Source organism: Triticum dicoccoides, chromosome 1B, assembly GCF_002162155.2.
Source record: "Triticum dicoccoides isolate Atlit2015 ecotype Zavitan chromosome 1B, WEW_v2.0, whole genome shotgun sequence".
Classification (NCBI taxonomy): Eukaryota; Viridiplantae; Streptophyta; class Magnoliopsida; order Poales; family Poaceae; genus Triticum; species Triticum dicoccoides.
The window spans coordinates 446692167-446712420 of NC_041381.1; the positions used below are offsets into that span (position 1 = coordinate 446692167).

A 20254-nucleotide genomic window follows, 5' to 3' on the forward strand; every position below is an offset into this window, starting at 1 on the left:
TAAGGCAAGATACTGGGTAAAATGCTTCTTTATCTGAAAGCTACTTTGAGACAAATAAGTTGCTATTTTCCCCGTTTGCACAAAGGGGTCCGCAATAAAATGTTTCCTTTTCTACAAACTAGTTCCACTGAAAGTGATGGTAATAAGGCCCTAAGGGTTATATAAAAAAGTGATGGTAAGGGTAACAAACAAAGAAGGCACATTTCTGGCCGGCAGCCCAGCTGTGTTGAAGTCAACCGATATGAAACGAATTAAAATGTTAGTACTTTCTTATTAGGTCTCGCTTGCATTAATTTAGCAGCTAACGTACATAGCTTCTTTGAACGAGCATCTAAATACGCGTTAATTCCTATAAAGGAGAGCGTTAGGATGACTCATACCACGCATCGTCGCTTTAGAAGAAAGCAACAATAACACCGTAAACGCCCCCAAGAGTACCAAAAATTATTCAGGAATCATCAGGACCCACGTCAGGAACACTCACAATTATTGGTGATTTATTCAGCATGTTTTGTTCTTTGAAAATAGAAGTTCATTCGGTAACTTTAATACTTGCAAGGATAAAATTATCAAATTGCAAAGTTTTATTCAATCGTTAGAAATTTATATTAGATGGACCAAAGCTCCTAAAGACTCATTCTAGGAAGCCTTTGTATAGCACCATGACACGCAACAAACGTTCTTTCAATCACACTAGTTGGCCTATAAATAGTGGTGCACAAGGACCTAGGCATTGCTCATTGCTCACAATCTCAAATCACTTATTCCTCTTCCATCTTCAACAAAACTTACAACAAAACTAAGGATGTATTGCAGCTGTGGATCAAGTTGCGGCTGTGGCCCAAACTGCAACTGCGGGTATGCATACTTATCTCTTCCAAACTAGAGTGGATTGCTAACTCGGTAATTTCTTGCGCTGATAATTTTGATTTGAATGTTGCAGCAAGATGTACCCTGATTTGGAGGGGAAGAGCACCACCACTATGCAGGCCACCGTCGTCGCCCTCGTCGTCGGGCCCGCGAAGGTGCAGTTCGAGGAGGCCGCCGAGTCCGGTGAGGCCGGCCACGGCTGCAGCTGCGGTGCCAGCTGCAAGTGCAACCCTTGCAACTGCTAAGATGCAAGCAATCGATGTGTATGTGGTGATTGTGTCGTGTCTCATCGGGTGTGTGAATAATGAAACCGGCACCGTCCGCCTGGTTAATGTTGTGGTGTGGTTTGCTCTTGGCGCCCCTGTGCTCATGTAACTTGTGAAACTATTGCTACTGTTTTGTGTTTGTGTGTGCGAGCCTATATGTGTGTGTCTTTGTAGTTTGTAATGGTCCATCTGAACTAAAGTGAATATGCAAAACAGGTTCGCGCAAAGCGTGCATTGTTAGCTAGACTAAGTAACTCTCGTAGTCCATTGTCTATAGCATTCATCGCTCGGGCCAGGGCTGCACAGAGCTTAAAGCATCCCTCGCTCAAACCCGCTAGGAACGTATTTCAAAGTTGTACCCCCTCCTCTACTCCCATTGTATGTGATGAACTGATGACATATTTCTATCAAAATACAGTGCAAAGGAACATATTTCTACAAACCAAACAACATACTTGGAAATGTTACTAAGAATTCCAATCCTCTAAAATTTCTATAAAAATTCTTTGAATCATAAGACTCTTGCGGCACATAGTCAAGTCCTAACAAACCAATGATCCAAGGACATGACTAGACATGGAGCTAGGTATCTCTAATGCATGGTCTTGGTCAATACAATTTCTTAACACTAATAGATGGAAAAACAATTCTTAGTTAAGAAGGAAACATGTAGAGAGGTAGGAATTGTAGATAGGATAGACACATGCAGTTCGGTCTATTCAACTGAGAGAGTTACTAAAACAAGGCGGGATACTGTGTAACTGACAAGAAGCAAGAGTAAGGTGGGATACTGTGTAAAATGCCTCTTCATATGAAAGCTACTTTGAGACCGAATAAGTTATTATTTCCCCGTTTGTGTATAGGGATACGCAATAAAATGCTTCCTTTTCTAGAAATACTATCTTTGTTTCTAAATGTAAGTTAAAAGTTGAAATGCGAAAGCTTAGTTCAATTGAGAATAAGCAGTGATGGTAATAAGGCCTTAAGGGAAAGAAAGTGATGGTAAGGGTAAAAAATCAAAGAAGGCACATTTCTAGCCGGCAGGCTAGCTGTTATTGAAGTCAACCAATATAAAATGAACTAAATGTTGTTTTCTTATTAGGTCTTGACTGCATTAGTTTCATTGAACGTGTGCCTTTTTTTTTGCGAGTTGAACACGCATCTAATTACTTCTTATTTCTAATGAAGAAGGTGAGTGTTAAGATGATGCATACCACGCATCGTAGCTTTAGAAGAAAGCACCAATGACACTGTAAACGCCCCAAACGTGCAGAAATCGTAAGGACCCACGTCAAGAACACTCACGGTTATTGGCAATTTATTAAGCATATTTCGTTCTTTGAAAATGGAAGTTTCATTTGGGAACTTGAATACTTGCAAGGATACTTTCAAAATCGCAAAGCTTTATTTAATTGCCGGAAATTTACATTGGGGTTCCTCGTGCAAATATGCGTCGATACCTCTGTTCTGTCTTGCAAATTACTAGTAGCTGCTTTCAGGCCTAAGTATGGTGGAGAATCTCTCCCAAAAAAAGTATGGTGGAGAAGAGTTTCTCATGCTGATTTGTTTTTTGTTGCAGCAAGATGTACCCTGACGCAGCAAGATGTACCCTGACTTGCGGAGAAGAGAGGCGCCACCATCGTCAGGCCTGAGAGCGGTTCAAAAGTCCGGTGAGGCCCGCCATGGCTGCAGCTGCGGTGCAACCCCTGCAACTGCTAAGGTTTGCGCGCATGTGCTTGTAATGGTGCTACTGAAGTGAGTAGGGTTGGCACGACGAAAGAGCAACTCAAAAGTAACATTTGAGCACCCCAGGTCTGAGAACTTCACCATGGACTGGACCTGTAGTTAATTTGGGGTTGAAATGAAGACCTCAAATCTTATGGTGCTTCATAGACGAAAGAGCAACTAAAATTTTAGACCCCAGGTCTGAGAACTAAACCATGTACTGGACCTGCACTTAATTTGGTTGAAATGAAGACCTCAAATCTTATGGTGCTTCATAGAGGTTGATCTACTACTAGATAGTCAAACGTTAATCAACCAATTGCTTCCCCTGTATTTGATCATCTGCGTCACTGTTATCATGTTTTGAACCTCAACGTCAGCACATGGGGAGCTCACAGAAACATTGCTAGTGTACAACCAAATACGTACATGCCAGATCATTCACATTCCAGTCCAAGTAAAGATGACTGATGAATAAACAACCACATCAAATCGAATGCTCAATGCACAAACATTGCATTCAAAGACACATTTTATGGATAAAGAGATTCTCATAAGGCTGCAAATATCATTTCCAATCCAGCAGCATGACAAAACTTAGGTAACGACATAGATATTCTTTGGTCATACAGAACACTGGATTAACAGGTTCAAAACAGTAGATCCTAGCGATACACGAGACATATCGACCATCAGAAACTCGTCCATCTTACTTCTCAACCTCTCCCTCACCAGCCTTGACGTTGTGCTTCCTCGAGTACCTCAGGTTCCTCAGAAACTTCGGGTCCATCTACAAGGAAACAATAAAGAGGCACAGATCAGTAGGCGTAGACAAACAGACATCACAAATATTTCACAGGCTAAACTCCCAAGCTTGCATTAGATTCCTACCACACAAAATGTGGGTAACAGACATACAAGATGTGAAGTTTTGCTCTAACACAAGCTAAGTATTTTTTTCACCAACGACATCACTCAACATACCAATTCAAAGACAATATCCTAGAGTAGAACTTCGATGCCAGCGTGATTGGGCACTGCAGTTCAAGCTCAAATCAAATCTACGGAATAATAACTAAACTACAGGAGAAAACTAGAACAAAGGGACTCTATTCTTACACATAATACAGTTTCATCCAGTAATAAATGACCCATTTTGACCCCAGCAATTATCCAAGGTAACAACAGATTTGAACAACCTATCAATCACATGCACTAGAATCGAACAATGCTACCTCAGATTTCAGAGTAGTACTTCAATTTGTCCATAACAGACTCACATTCCTAGCATGATTACAGATATTTGCGGGAAAGAAACTAACTAAACCAGATAATTGCCAACAGTTATCCATGACAAAAACAGCAAATCTGAACCAGAAAGTAAGAACAGAACAGAGATTAGTTATGGATCTCGGGGGCCGCGTGCGAGGCAGTATGAACGTACCCCCTTGGTGGAGGCCTGGCGCTGGCGCTTGGGCTTCTTGATGCCGTTCCTGTGCGCCTTGTACGACTGGTTGTGCGCCGTGTGGTTCTTCGACTTGGCCATCTCCGATCCCTTCTGCTGCGGCTCCTGCCAACCACAAGAGGAACGAGAAACGACGAGCGATTCAGATGAGGCGAGGGGATGAGACGTGAAGCGACGAGAGGGAGAAGAAGCGGGGGGGTGAGAGTTTCTCACCTGTGCGCTGGGGTTCGGCGGCGGCGGAAGAAGGGCTAGGGTTTCGGGAGATGGCGTGGCCTCGATGCCTGGTTTTATATAGACGAGGGGCTGGTTTGCCCTAGCCCGCTTATGGATGGGCTGGAACCCCGTCTCCATTCCAGACCCACGGGCCGCTTACGGATTGAAGATTCCAGTAACGGCCCATGCTACCAGTCAATGTGGCCCAACTTCTTTGCATGGGCTATCCAGCCGTAACAACCCACTGCTAAATGTGGGCTAACTTCTCAGGATGGCCCGTGCAACCGTTGGTAAAATGGGGCTTTATTTTTGCAGGGACGCTCATAGAGTGAGTAAATTAGGCATCTATCCCTCAAAAAAAAATATAGGCATCTATTTCTCTGTTTTTCTCAAAAAGACAATATATTATTATAAATACGACATTGAGTACACCTGCTTCCACGATAACATGACATCAAAAGAAATTCAAAACATCAAGGACAATACAACCAAATTAATGAGGAAGAAAAATATGAGCAGCGACGATCGATGTTGAACACCACAAACCTCCATGAAGGAAACGACACGACATCATCGATGTTGCTACATTTGACCAATCTTTTCTGCTTATAAAGTTTGAAGTTGATCGGATATTGCTTTTGGCTCTAGGGAGTATATGCTCCTGCGCACCAAAAATGTAGTATTCTGATAAGGTCAAAATTTTTGAAAAAAAACATGTGATCATTGTCACACAAACTGCTACCTACAAATTTTCAGGGCGAAAGTTTAAGCGTGTTGGCCTGTGCAAAAAAACAAGCTAAACGACAAATGTTACCTTCAAATGATACACTTAATTTTGTTTTTCACCTACGAAGCACTGCTATCTAGTTTCGCATGAAAATTGGCAAGCACGCATACTACACTAACATGAACATCTACAAAAGAATTAGAATTTTAAATTTTAAATTTTATTTATTTTTAATTTAACATTCACCAGGGAGTATATGCTCCCTAGAGCCAAACCACCACGTCCGAAGTTGATGGTGAGTTCACATGTTGAACCAACAATCTTCACCAATAAAAAATACACCCTTACCCACGTGTGAGACTAGTAACCTTCCAAGATACAGAATAAAAGAATTGCATTTTTTACTTACATGTGGGACATAAAACAAATAAACAAGCACACCACTACTTCGTGTGAGACCAACACTTGTAGAACTAGATGACACCCCGCGCCTTGCTGCGGGATTTTTATGCAGCCAAGATGATAACAATTGGAATCGGTTATATGGTAAATTTTATTTGCATGGAATGAATTTTGTATTTGTTTTATACACAATACTGGCAGATGATTTAAAGAATTGTAAAGAAAAAGAACAGGTGGCTCTTGGCTTCCTGCATTGTCCTTCATGGTCTGCTTCTAAACATTGTCAAATGGCCATGTAAAATGAATAATGTCAAGATCTAAATCACTCCATATAGTAACACTTGGTAAAAAAAAATCAGAATAGCGACCAATTACATTGTTGTAGAGTATTGTTGTGCAAACTACAAAAGAAAATATAGAGAATCTTAGTATTAATTACATGAGTACAAAAATCTATCACTATTATCACTGGACACTTGTACAACCACATTTCCTGTGTTTCAGCAAAAAAAAAAACATCTCTTTGAATCCACATATCCTGGCATACGTATAGTCTGATCAATCAAATTACAAAGTCCAAAAGACCAGACAAACCAAATGTTATGTGTATTCAAACTGATGTACGTAATTAATTGAGGAGAAGGCGGCTAGGCTCAGATAGAATCGGCAACACAGTGTAAAATAATGGATTAAAAGAGGGAGCTCCCATGTGTGCCCTTGCTTGGCGGTCATGCGGAAGGTGTTGGGGACTTGGGTAGAGGCAGCAGTGGAGAATAGTGAGTAGGAGAAGAAGGCGGATGACACCACGGGCACCGGCTTCTATTGTGACGTACAACGCGAACTCCCCGGTGGCCATCAACACGGCGGCGAGGATGGGCTGGATTCGGAAGCTTGGCGTTGTGCAGGATAGGATGGCGTCCCTGAGTCGGACGGTGGCGAGCGACGTGATGGAGTAAGGCCCCTCATGGTCGACCATGATGTGATGCACTGTGTTGCTTGGCAGTGACAAGGAAGGCGTCAGGATCAAGGCGTGAGTGGATGATGGTGAGCACATGAGAAGAAGGCGTACGACCCGGTATGTGCTCGCCTCCGTTGCGACATACCAGATAGACTCACCGGCGTCCATCAATCAAACACGGTAGCGAGCGGCGCGCTAGAGTTGGAAGCCTCGACGCCGGCCAGGCTGGGACGGCGTCCCCGGGTTGGACGGTGGCGAGCGACGCGCTGGGTTCAAACGCTGAGCATCATGTGACGCATTGTGTTGGAGATCCACGAGATATACTTGGGCGTCCAGGCGAGTGAGCGGCTGCCCGGTGGTCTTCTTGACCGACACTGCTGCTGATTTGTGCGGGTGGATTCCGCAGGTCAAGCTTGCTTTGTATATTGGAGGAAGGTGCAGAAGTCGAATTCAATCGGCAAAGGAAGGTGAAGATAAAGAGGATGGAGGGAGAGGGAATCATCAGTTTCTCCGCCCGATTAAACTACCCAGCTCGAGGGGTGAAAAGTTGAATTAATTCATCAAGCCGCATTGGAGGCAAGGTGTAAGATGGAAGGGCAGAAGACAAAGACACCCTTACACATCGGTGATGTAAGATGAACGGGAGCTAAGCGCTTCATCACCGATGTCGTCGAGAGCTAGCGGTGGCGCTAGGGTTTGTGAGAGGTGGCGAGGTGGAAGAAGGATTTTGACCGTAATGTGATGGGTATTTATAAGGAAAGGGACGGCACAACGCAATTACGCAGGTGCCCCTAGCGGTTCACATCTGAAGGGCACGTGGCAAGCATGCAACACATTGGAAGTTGTTTCATGTTCCCATACACGCCTGGATTGTCGGGGTAGTTGTTCCGAATTCTTCGGCTTTCAGGCGATAAGGATATATCATTAAAAACAGATATAAATGTTTGTCAGATTGACTTCAGCTAACGAGGTCTCAGTGAAGACAATCGACAGTTTTCAATAGAATGCATATGATTTGGACAGATAGAGTTGAGGTAGAAGCATAGATAGGTTAGGGTCCGATCACATTCACTTAGATCAAAAGATTCAGCAAGAAGTCATAGCTATAAGTGAATGCTGTAGAGGACAGAACACAAATATGTATAAAACCAGTATAAGACCAAATCAATAGGATGAAGATAAATATGAACATAAGTCAAGGATGAAGACCAATCAAATACGAATGCTTTGCAATCAAAACGCCAAGGGAAACACTTCAAACAAAAGTTTGGTGGTGGCGTTTGAGGGAGTCCTGGATTAGGGGGTCCTCGGACAGCTGGACTATATACTTTGGCCGGACTGTTGGACTATGAAGATACAAGATTGAAGACTTCGCCCCGTGTTCGGGTGGGACTCTCCTTTGCGTGGAAGGCAAGCTTGGCAATTCGGATATGTAGATCTCCTTCTTTGTAACCGACTCTGTGTAACCCTAGTTCACTCCGGTGTCTATATAAACCGGAGGGTTTAGTCCGTAGGACAACTGAGGGAGTCCTGGATTAGGGGGTCCTTGAACAGCCGAACTATATACTTTGGCCGGACTGTTGGACTATGAAGATACAAGATTGAAGACTTCGTCCCGTGTCCGGGTGGGACTCTCCTTTGCATGGAAGGCAAGCTTGGCAATTCGGATATGTAGATCTCCTTCTCTGTAACCGACTCTGTGTAACACTATCCCCCTCCGGTGTCTATATAAACCGGAGAGTTTAGTCCCTAGGACAACAACAATCATAATCATAGGCTTGCTTCTAGGGTTTAGCCTCTACGATCTCGTGGTAGATCAACTGTAATACTCATATCATCAAGATCAATCAAGCAGGAAGTAGGGTATTACCTCCATCGAGAGGGCCCGAACCTGGGTAAACATCGTGTTCCCCGCCTCCTGTTACCATTAACCTTAGACGCACAGTTCGGGACCCCCTACCAGAGATCCGCCGGTTTTGACACCGACATTGGTGCTTTCATTGAGAGTTCCACTGTGTCGTCACGATAAGGCTTGATGGCTCCTTCAACCATCTACAACGATGCAATCCAAGGTGAGGTTTTCCTCTCCGGACAGATCTTCGTATTCGGCGGCTTCGTAGTGCGGGCCAACTCGCTTGGCCATCTGGAGCAGATCGATAGCTACGCCCCTGGCCATCAGGTCAGGTTTAGAAGCTTGAACTATACTGCCGACATCCGCGGAGACTTGGTCTTCGACGGATTCGAGCCCATGTCAAGTGCGCCGAACAGTCATGACGAGCATGACTTAGATCTGCCTTCGGGCGATGTTCGAGAGATCACACCTGCGGCTGCCCTGGCCCTCGATCAGGAGCAGATCGTGCCATCCGAGGACAGGTGGATGGACCCCGCCACAGAGGCCGCATACTCAGCGGCGATAGAGCCAAACACAGTTTCACCTCCAAAGAGATATGTGTCATCGGACCCTCGGACTCGTCTCCGGCCATAGGTTCTGAACCACGCGCGTCCGTGCCTATCAAGTCTGATTGGGCACCGATCATGGAGTTTACGTCCACTGATATCTTTCAGCACTCATCCTTGGGAGACGTGCTAAATTCACTAAAGTCTCTCTCTGTTAGGAGACTCTTGGCCGAACTATGTTCGGCTTGAGTGGGAAGAGGATGACAAAGAAACTCGTTCCCCGCCCACCACCCACTTGCTAGCCACTGTCGATGACTTAATTGACACGCTGGACTTCGACTCCGAAGACATCGACGGTATGGACGATGATGCAGGAGAAGAACAAGAACCACCGCCTAAAGGGCGCTGGACAGCCACCTCATCATATGATATATACATGTTGGATACACCCAAAGAAAATAACGACGAGGAACTGGAGGATGCAACAGAGGGTGACCCCCTTGAGAAGCAACCAAAGCGACGACGTCGGCGCTGCTCCAAATCCCGCCTCAGCAAAAATAGTGATAACAACGCAAGAAAGAATAATACCCCGGTCGACTCCAAAGGAAACGACGACCCCATGGACCCAGCGATGGAGCAGGATGAGCCAGGGGACGGCGAACATAGTCCGGAGCCGCTGTTCGATGACGGCGAAGCCGAGGGTAAATCTCACCAACCTGTCTCCGGTGAGGAGAACAGTCCGGACGATGATGCACACATCGTCCCGGAAAGGCACTTGGAACAAGAGAACCTCCATAGAAGGCTTATTGCCACCGCAAGGAGCTTGAAGAAGCAGAAGCAAAGGCTTAAGGCCGCGCAGGATACGCTCAACCACAGATGGAACAAAGTACTTGACACTGAAGAAAAATACGATGGCGATCGCCACACAAAGAGTTATCCAAAGCGCAAGTTGTTGCCCGAATTCGACGACAAGGCCATAGAGCCCATTCAGCCGAAGAATAAAACGGCCGATCAGCCGGACCGACCACCCCGTGCCCACGACAGGGCGGCTAATGACGCCGCACACAAGTCAGTGCACAATTTACGTGAGCACCTGGACAAAAAAGCCGGTATGACCAGATCCATCTACGGATCTAGGAAGCGTGCTCCGGCACAGGATCATGGCCGCCCAAACAACTATACTAACCGAATAACAGCTTGAAATCAAAACCGAACACTACGACCATCAGAAGAATGCCATGACACATCCAAATACAGGGGTGATGCGCACCCCCTGTGCTTCACCGATGAGGTGTTGGATCATGAATTTCCAGAGGGATTCAAACCCGTGAATATAGATGCATACGACGGAACGACAAACCCTGGGGTCTGGATTGAGGACTTTATCCTTCACATCCACATGGCTCGCGGAGATGATCTCCACGCCATCAAATACCTACCCCTCAAGTTGAAAGGACCAGCTCGGCACTGGTTGAAAAGCCTCCCCGAAAACTCAATTGGAAGTTGGGAAGAGCTTGGGGATTCTTTTAGGGCTAATTTCCAAGGGACCTATGTCTGACCTCCGGATGTAGACGATTTAAGTCACATAATCCAACAGCCGGGGGAGTCAACCCGAAAGCTTTGGAACAGATTTCTCACTAAGAAGAATCAAATTGTCGACTTCCCGGATGCCGAAGCCTTAGCGGATTTCAAGCATAGTGTCCGGGACGAATGGCTTGCCAGACACCTCGGCTAGGAAAAGCCGAGGACAATGGCAGCCCTAACAAACCTTATGACCCGCTTTTGTGGGGGCGAGGACAATTGGTTGGCCCGTAGCGGCACCAGTGACCCAGGCACATCCGAAGCAAGGGATGGAAACGGGAAGCCGCGATGCAATGAAATGAAGAAAGCCCGGACAACACGGCGATAAACACCGGATTCAGGGGCTCTCAACCCGGTCAACGGGAAAAGCCAATTAAAGGCAGCAGAGATGGCCCGCCCAGCCTAAACAAGATTCTAGACAGATTATGTCAGATTCATGGCACCCCCAACAAACCAGCAAATCACACCAACAGAGAATGTTGGGTCTTCAAGCAGGCTGGCAAGCTAAACGCCAAACACAAGGGGAGGGAGACACCAAGTGAAGACGAGGATGAGCCTCGCCAGCCGAACACTGGGGGACAGAAAAAATTTCCACCAGAGGTCAAAACAGTGAACATGATCTACGCAACTCACATACCAAAGAGGAGACGCAAACGCACACTCCGAGGCGTATACGCTGTAGAGCCAGTTGGCCCCAAGTTCAACCCTTGGTCGGCCTGCCCGATCACCTTTGATCGCAGGGATCATCCGACGAGTATCCGACACGGAGGATCGGTTGCCTTGGTGCTCGGCCCAATAATTAACGGATACCATCTCACCCGAGTCCTTATGGACGACGACAGTAGTCTCAATCTGATATATCAGGACACTGTCCGCAAAATGGGGATAGACCCGTCAAAAATCAGCCAAAGTATTACTACCTTTAAAGGAGTAATACCAGGCATAGAGGCTCGCTGCACGGGCTCTCTAGTACTAGAGGTTGTATTCGGTTCTCCCGACAACTTCCGAAGCGAAGAACTAATCTTCGACATCGCTCCATTCCGAAGCGGCTATCACACACTACTCGGAAGAACGGCCTTCGCTCGTTTCAATGCAGTACCACATTACACTTACCTTAAACTTAAGATGCCCGGTCCATGTGGCGTCATCACAGCTAGCGGGAATACAGAGCGTTCCTTACGTGCGGAAGAATATGTGGTGGCTCTAGCAGTCGAACACTGAACGACCTCTCCAACCAGAATAAATGATCGGTCTCAAGACCGCAGACACAGTTAGATGAGTCCGGCGCACCACCAGTTGTAGCAGCCCAGATAAACCTGAGCTTGGGTCGATGGATATACCCCCATAGGTGGTGCCAGGGGCTGCCCGCATGTAAAAAGGCCCATAGTTTGGCTTGGCCCTATTAACACAATAATAGATTACATTTTCATGGTTCATCAGAAATAACCAACTTTTTGCACGAAGTCTTTCACCTGGGTTTTTCCTTTTTATAGATGATCATTGTGCTACACCCTTCCAGGATACGGCACAACAGAGACAAAGGCGCAGACGTGCAGCAGGGGCCTGCTCAAAGGTTTCTTTTTAGATTAAGACCCTGTGTAAACCTTTTTTAATGTCTCTTGTTGCTTCACACCCTCCGGGCACTTAACACAACAGAGAGGGATGCTGGCGTTATTGGCATTTCATCGCGCCAGACTAATGCATGTACCTGGAAATTCAGGGTGCATTATCGAGGGCGTTACTCAGCCTAGTATATGTTGTAAAGTCTGAATACCTTAGAGAGTGTTCGGCGTCGCGAGTTTGGCCTTATATGCATCAGCTCCGAATCATGTCTTTGGTCAATAGTTGGGTTTGCCCGGCTCCCGTGTTTTGCTACCTTACGTTTCGCTCTATCGGCTAAGGTGGCACCGGGAGAACTACTGTGATTGTGCCTTGGTTCATCTGGATGAGCACCTCAGTAGAGAAAGCCGAAAACTAACTGTCATGATAAAGCGCGAGATTGGTCAACCACTCGATGACTCAGAATCTTCGCGATTCCTCCGCATTAACGAAGGGCCAGTTTCCTGGTCATGTATGTACGCGCATTGTATTCGGATGAACGCGGAAGTACCAGGGGCTATATAGGAGTGAGGGAGTCCCGGACTAGGGGGTGTCCGGATAGCCGAACTATCATCATCGGCCGGACTCCAACACTATGAAGATACAAGATTAAAGACTTCGTCCCGTGTCCGGATGGGACTTTCCTTGGCGTGGAGGCTAGCTTGGCGATACGGATATGTAGATCTCCTACCATTGTAACCGACTCTGTGTAACCCTAGCCCTCTCCGGTGTCTATATAAACCAGATGGCTTTAGTCCGTAGGACGAACAACAATCATACCATAGGCTAGCTTCTAGGGTTTAGCCTCCTTGATCTCGTAGTAGATCTACTCTTGTAACACACATCATCAATATTAATCAAGCAGGACATAGGGTTTTACCTCCATCAAGAGGGCCCGAACCTGGGTAAAACATCGTGTCCCTTGTCTCCTGTTACCATCCGCCTAGACGCACAGTTCGGGACCCCCTACCCGAGATCCGTCGGTTTTGACACCGACATTGGTGCTTTCATTGAGAGTTCCTCTGTGTCGTCACCGATACGCTCGATGGCTTCTTCGATCATCATCAACGACGTAGTCCAGGGTGAGACCTTCCTCCCCGGACAGATCTTCGTATTCGGCAGCTTTGCACTGCGGGCCAATTCGCTTGGCCATCTGGAGAAGATCGGAAGCTACGCCCCTGGCCGTCAGGTCAGATTTGGAAGTTTGAACTTCACGGCTGACATCCACGGGGACTTGATCTTTGATGGATTCGAGCCACAGCCAAGCGCGCCGCACTGTCACGACGGGCATGATCTAGCTCTGCAGCCGGACAGTACCCTGGAGGCCGCACTCGAGCCCGCTCCGATCTTCAATTCGGAGCCGGCTGCGCAGATCGAGGACGGATGGCTAGACACTGCCTCGGGGGCTGCAACCTCTACGGTGATAGAGCCGAACACTGACCTTGTCCCTCATAAAGCTCATGACTCCGAGGTGCCGGACTCCTTGCCGGACTCCGAACCTCCCACGCCCCCTCCAATCGAATCCGATTGGGCGCCGGTCATGGAGTTCACCGCTGCGGACATCTTTCAACACTCACCTTTCGGTGACATCTTGAGTTCGCTAAAGTATCTCTCGTTATCAGGAGAGCCCTGGCCGGATTGCGGTCAGGACGGTTGGGACGTGGACGACGAAGAAATTCAAAGCCCACCCACCACCCACTTAGTAGCCACTGTCGACGATCTAACCGACATTTTAGACTATGACTCCGAAGACATCGACGGTATGGACGACGATGCCGGAGACGACCAAGAACCAGCGCCTACCGGGCACTGGAAAGCCACCCCAACTCACGACGTATACATGGTGGATACACCAAAAGGAAGCGATAATGAGGAACAATGGGACAGGGCGAAGGACAACTCCCCCAACAAACAACCAAAATGGCGATGCAAGCGCCGCCCGAAGTCCCGCCTCGATAAAAACGGCACCCACACGGACCCGGCCTTAGAGCAGGGCGAAGCAGTGGACGGCGAACATGCCACCAAGCAACCATCCGAATATGACGAACTGGACAAGCAACCCATCCCCGGCGAAAATAAGAGCCTAGACGATCTCACGCCGAACACATTGCCAGAGCATAAGAACCTTCATAAAAGGCTCGTCGCCACTGCAAGAAGTTTGAAGGAGCAAAAGCGGAAGCTCAAAACAGCGGAGGACGCACTCAGAGTGAGATGGAGCAAAGTACTCAATACCGCAGATAAATATGGCGCTAGTAACCAGGCAAAGAGCTACCCAAAGCGCAAGTTGTTGCCCGAATTTGACGAGGAGGCCTTAGAGCCCCTGCAGTCAAAAAAGAAAGAGGCCGCCTGGCCGGATAGACGACCAGATGACAGGCTAAGAGCAGCAAGGGGCGCCGCACACAAGCCGGCACACGATCAGCATAAAGATCCTCGGAAAAAGGATGACCCGGTCAGGTCCATCTATGGGCCAAAAAAGAAGACTCCAGGAAGCAACACAACCCGCCGAGCGTTTGAAGACAACGGCACACCCAAATACAGGGGCGCCGCACACCCACTATGTTTCACCGACGAGGTACTGGATCATGAATTTCCAGCGGGATTCAAACCTGTAAACATAGAGGCATATGACGGAACAACAGACCCCGGAGTCTGGATTGAGGATTATATCCTGCATATACATATGGCCAGAGGAAACGATCTCCATGCCATAAAATACCTACCCCTCAAGCTCAAAGGGCCAGCTCGGCATTGGCTCAAAAGCCTCCCAGAAAATACCATTGGAAGTTGGGAAGATCTCGAGGATGCGTTTCGAGCAAATTTTCAGGGGACTTATGTCCGCCCTCCGGATGCAGACGATTTAAGTCACATAACTCAACAGCCCGGAGAGTCAGCACGCAAATTCTGGAACAGGTTCCTCACCAAAAAGAACCAAATAGTCGACTATCCGGACGCCGAAGCCTTAGCAGCCTTTAAGCGCAACGTCCGAGACAAATGGCTCGCCAGACACCTCGGCCAGGAAAAACCAAGAACAATGGCCGCACTAACAAGCCTCATGACCCGCTTTTGCGCAGGGGAGGACAGCTGGCTGGCTAGATGCAGCACCAGCGACCCGAGTACATCCGAAGTCAGGGATGGAAATGGGAAATCACGACGCAGAAAAGATCAGTGCCGGAATAAGGAAAATGGCCCAAATAGCACGGCGGTCAACGCCGGATTCAAAAGCTCTCGGCCGAATAACAAAACACTGCCCCTCAAGGACAACAGTGACGAGCTATCCAACCTAAACAAAATTCTGGATAGGCCATGTCAAATACATAGTACCTCCGGGAAGCCTGCAAACCATACCCATAGAGATTGTTGGGTCTTCAAGCAGTCCGGCCGACTTAACGCCGAACGTAAGGGGCTCGACACACAAAGCGAAGACGACGAACCCCACAAGCAGCACGCCGCAAAATAGAAGACTTTCCCACTAGAAGTCAAAACAATGAACTCACTTCATGTGATAACACGAAAACTCAGTGCGGCACCTGCCATACGAGGACACCATCCGCAGAATGGGGGTAGACCCTACCAAAATTCGCCGTAGCAGCACTTCTTTCAAAGGAGTGACGCCAGGCCTTCAAGCCAATTGTACAGGCTCTGTACCACTAGAGGTTATGTTCGGTTCATCCGACAACCTCGGCCGCGAAAATCTCACTCTCCATATCGCCCCATTTAACAGTAGCCCTTAAGCACTACTGGGACGCGAGGCTTTCGCCCTCTTTAATGCAATACCACATTACGCGTCTCTTGCGCTTAAAATGCCTGGTCCACGCGGCATAATCTCATTAAAGAGTAACTCCGAGTGTTCCTCGACCACGGAGAACGTGAGACTGCCTTGACAGCCACACACTAATCCGACCTTGCAGGTCAAAGCCCCTAAAAACAGGTCATTCAGACCTCGGACACGGTTAGCCGAGTCCGGCGTAACTAAACAAGGGGCTTCCGAGCCGCATACCCCTTTACAAGGGGCCGCGCGTATAAACGATGAGAGCCAATAAAGCTCAACTTTATTCATCTTCCAAATTACACTTTATTTTAAATACAACTTTTGCACGATATTTCTTCCGAACTAAGTCCTTCTCTTTTACAGATGAAGCACGTGCTACACCCGTCCAGGATACAGCACAACGGAGACACAGGCGCAGACGTGCAGCAGGGACGCGTTGCAAGGATTCTTTTCAGATTAAGACCCTGCGTAAACCTTTCTTACTGTCTCTTGTTGATACACATCCCCCGGTTTTCTACCATAACCGAGGAGGAGGCTGGCGTTTTGGCATCGGCCGCGTCAGAAGTTCCCGCCTGTACCTGGACACTAGGGGCTTAGGGCATTGTTCTGCCCGGTATCATAAAGACCGAACACCTCAGGGAGTGTTCGGCGTCTCGAGTTAGGCCTTATATGCATCAGCTCCGAATCATGTCTTTGGTCAAATGTTGGGTTTGCCCGGCTCCTGTGTTTTGCTGCCTTACATTCTGCTCCATCGGCTAACGCGGCACCAGGAGAACTACTGCGATTGTGCCCCGGTTCGGCCGGGCGAGCACCTTAATAGAGAAAGCCGAAAACTTACTGTCATGATATAGCGAGAGACTGGTCAACCACTCGATCGACTATCGGAATGTTTAGAATTCCTCCACTTTAATGAAGGACCGCTTCCCGGTCAGGCACATACGCGCCCCGAGTTCGGAGAGCGCGGTGCCTCTAGGGGCTATATAGTAGCCCCACCTTCGAGCTCCTATGGCTAAGTGAAAGTGATAAAGCATTATAGTCCGGTTGCCTAGTTTTCTACGCTATCACCTCCTCAAAAAGGACCAAGACATTGGATTAAGTGTGAAAAAGCGCTTTTCTTTTTGCAAACAGCCCCGCACCATGTGCGTGGGGGCTGAAGCCAAAGACTACCATCTTTCAGGTTATACATACATATACGGCCGCACAGGAGATAGTTCAATACTTGAACGCACAAGTATAAAAAGCTATGGCATTATAAACATGATCTCACAAATCATACACGTCATTTGAACATGACATCTTTCGACCACTGCGACTCTATTAAACGAGCGCCCTGCAGGACTTCCTCAAAATAGTGCTCGGCGGGTAATCGGCTTTTGTCCGAACCCCGGGATGCAACAGCGGTGGCATCCATGTCCGCCCAGTATGTCTTCACACGGGCGAGAGCCATCCGTGCACCTTCTATGCATGCCGACCGCTTCATCGCCTTGATATGCGGCACCGCCCCAAGGAATTGCTGCAACAAGCCAAAATAGCTCTTCGGCTTGGGCCTTTCCGGCCACAGATAAGCGACCACATCCGTCATGGCAAGTCCGGACAGTCTATTCAGCTTAGCCCACTCAGCCAGCCGATCAGTCAACAGAAGTGGATGCTCCGGACTATGGAATTGAGACCAGTAAAGCTCTTCCATTTCGTGATCCTTCTGGCTTCGGAAGTGCACGACTGCGTCCGCCGCACTCGCCGCCAAATCCAGATAAGGATCCTCCGCACCACACAACTGGCCCAGCTGAGCATACTTCGGATCCGTGAACTTCCTACGCAGAAGAAAGGGCTTTCCAGCCGCAATGTCTCCGGCTTGACGCAGTTCCTCCTTCATAGCCCGCATCTCACTCCGGGCATCCTTGACTTCGGCGGCGGCCTTCTTCAGGCCCTCTTGCTCCACTCGGCGTTCTCCTTCAAGAACCTCACAATGGTCGGTAGCATCTTTTAATTTCAAGGCCATTCCGGCCATCTCTTCCCTGCTTCAGTAGTGAGTAGCCTTTTCGGCTTTTAGCTCTTTCGCTGCCTTCGAGGCAGCCGCATCACTTATCCTGGCTTGCTCCTTGGCTCGAGCAAGCTCTGCTCGAAGGTCTTCCACAGAAGCGGCGCCATCTGCATCAAGCATACAAATTGTAAGGAACGGGCATCAGCTCCCTTACTAGGCAACCGCGGAGCAACCACCTACCTTGCGACTCGTTAAGTCGTTTATTGACCAGCGCGATGTTCGCATTCACAACATCGAGTTGCCTCTTCAGTTCGGCAACTCCATCAGTCCGGCTAGCCACCGAACGTTCCGCCACCTGCATAGGAAAGGCGACATTCCATAACTGAGATTATGATCCTTGGCACGTTGTCGCTTTCGACAGCATACCACGTCTCAGGGGCTACTATCTATATAGGGCGCACTCCATGTGCAAAACTGTCCAAGGTATGTCATTTTTTGCGTACCTCAAACCCCGTAAGCAAACTTCCGACGGCCCCATACAACCCGCTTTCGGCGGATGAGATCCTCTCAATCACCATACTCATTAATGTGCGGTGATCTTCTGAGATAGACGCCCTCTTGAGCAAATCCTGCAGCTCCATCGGCCGTACTCCAATGGGTGCCGAACTCTCCGGTCCCGCCGGACTCGGGGAGACCCTCCGTGACGACACCTCAGGGTCGTCCGCCCCGCCCGATGGGGCGGCAGATGGAGGCGTCTCGCTCTCCATCATCTCCGGACGAAGGTCCCCCGAAGATGAGCTCTGCTGAGATGGGCTGAGATCCGAACTGCAAGGTGAAGACTTCGGTTACCTTTGGAAATAATACAGGGGCGTCCCCTATTACCAAGATTCCCCTTTTTACTTATGGCTCGCTGGAGGGCTGATTCCTCTAAGGAGACAGTACGGTCGGGGCTCTTCCCGGCGCAGGACCTTCCGGTACAGATTTCTTTCCTCGCTTTGAGGCCTTGGCCTCCGGGTCTTCGGAAGCAGTCCTCTTCTCCCCCTGGAAGGAGGGACTCTCGATTCCCCCCTTACTGAAAGCCTCCTTGACAGAGGTGGTAGTCTCCCTGTGCCCCCCTTCGCCCTCCTCTAAAGGCGCAACCTCCAACATTTTGACTAACATGGGATCCGGCGTGATCTCAGGGAGGGGGGCCGGACACCATATCAGTTTTGCTTGCGCTATCCACTCCTGTCCAAGGGATAGCTGGTTAAAAGGCAAACCCATGATAAATAAATGGACAATATGTCCGGACACAGGGCTACTTACTTGAGTATCCGGGCGATTGCAGCTTAGGCCAGCGTCCTCGGTCAAGTCCGGACGCATCTCTTGCGATCCGAAGAATAGTTTGTACATCTCCGCGGGTGTCAAACCCATGAAGTGTTGGAGAGCTCGTGGCCCCTCCGGATTAAATTCCCACAGGCGGAGGGGGCGACGTTTGCAGGGCAGAAGGCGCCGGATCAGCATAACCTGTGCCACTACGACCAGATTAATCTCCCTTTCTTGGAGGCCTCGAATCCGGTCCTGCAACAGGGGTACGTCTTTGGACGGCCCCCAGTTAAGCCCCTTGTTGACCCATGACGTCAGCCGTTGTGGAGGGCCCGAGCGGAAGACGGGCGGCGGCCTCTGCCTGCTGCCCCTGGGAGCGGTGATATAGAACCACTCCTGTTGCCACAAGCCGAGCTCCTCCTGAAAAGAGCCCTCGGGCCATGGAACATCGGCCCTCTTGCTTATAGCTGCCCCGCCGCACTCTGCCTGACGCCCCTCAATCATCTTCGGCTCCACGTTGAAGGTTTTGAGCCACAAGCCGAAGTGAGGGGTAGTGCGGAGGAAGGCTTCGTAGACGACAATGAATGATGAGATGTGGAGGATGGACTCCGGAGCCAAGTCATGGAATTCCAGCCCATAGTAACACATGAGCCCCCTCACGAAGGGATCCATCGGGAAGCCTAAACCCCGACGGAGGTGAGACACGAAAACGACACTCTCGCTGGGCTCGGGAGTAGGAATAACTTGCCCTCGGGCAGGCAACCTATGCGAAATCTCGTAGGTCAAATACCTGGCGTCTCTCAGCTTTAGCACGTCTTCTTCCGTGACGGAAGAGGGCATCCACCGGCCTCGTAGGTCGGAGCCGGACATTGTCAAAGGTCGAAGGTACCCGAATCTGGAGCCCTGGGTGTTGGAACTCGGGGCGAGGGGCGGATTCGATTGAGGATTGAAGAAAAAGAACGGGCCTTGGTCTCATTATAAAGAGGAAGAATACCA

At 48.8% G+C, this 20254-nt stretch overlaps 2 protein-coding genes across 2 annotated transcripts; one reads left to right on the plus strand and one right to left on the minus strand.

Moving 5' to 3' along the window:
• Positions 1–753: 753 nt before the first annotated feature.
• On the plus strand, positions 754–1395 carry LOC119306626 (metallothionein-like protein 1). Its single transcript, XM_037582804.1, has 2 exons — positions 754–858; positions 944–1395. The coding sequence occupies exons 1-2, from the start codon at positions 806–808 to the stop codon at positions 1113–1115; spliced, it is 225 nt and encodes a 74-aa protein (XP_037438701.1). The 5' UTR covers positions 754–805; the 3' UTR covers positions 1116–1395.
• A 1953-nt stretch (positions 1396–3348) lies between these two features.
• LOC119340293 (60S ribosomal protein L29-1-like) lies at positions 3349–4607 on the minus strand. The gene is made up of 3 exons (XM_037612186.1): positions 4540–4607; positions 4306–4431; positions 3349–3651 (listed from the first exon to the last, which is right to left on the minus strand). The coding sequence occupies exons 2-3, from the start codon at positions 4405–4407 to the stop codon at positions 3571–3573; spliced, it is 183 nt and encodes a 60-aa protein (XP_037468083.1). The 5' UTR covers positions 4408–4431; positions 4540–4607; the 3' UTR covers positions 3349–3570.
• Between the last annotated feature and the right edge of the window lie 15647 nt (positions 4608–20254).

Bases quoted from the DNA above. Each gene is read 5' to 3' on its own strand.
- LOC119340293 (XM_037612186.1), bottom strand. From the start codon at position 4,407: ATGGCCAAGTCGAAGAACCACACGGCGCACAACCAGTCGTACAAGGCG. The intron at 3,652-4,305 runs GTACGTTCATAC...GTTTCCTTGTAG, and splicing joins GCCAGGCCTCCACCAAGGGG to ATGGACCCGAAGTTTCTGAG.
- LOC119306626 (XM_037582804.1), top strand. From the start codon at position 806: ATGTATTGCAGCTGTGGATCAAGTTGCGGCTGTGGCCCAAACTGCAAC. The intron at 859-943 runs GTATGCATACTT...TGAATGTTGCAG, and splicing joins GGCCCAAACTGCAACTGCGG to CAAGATGTACCCTGATTTGG.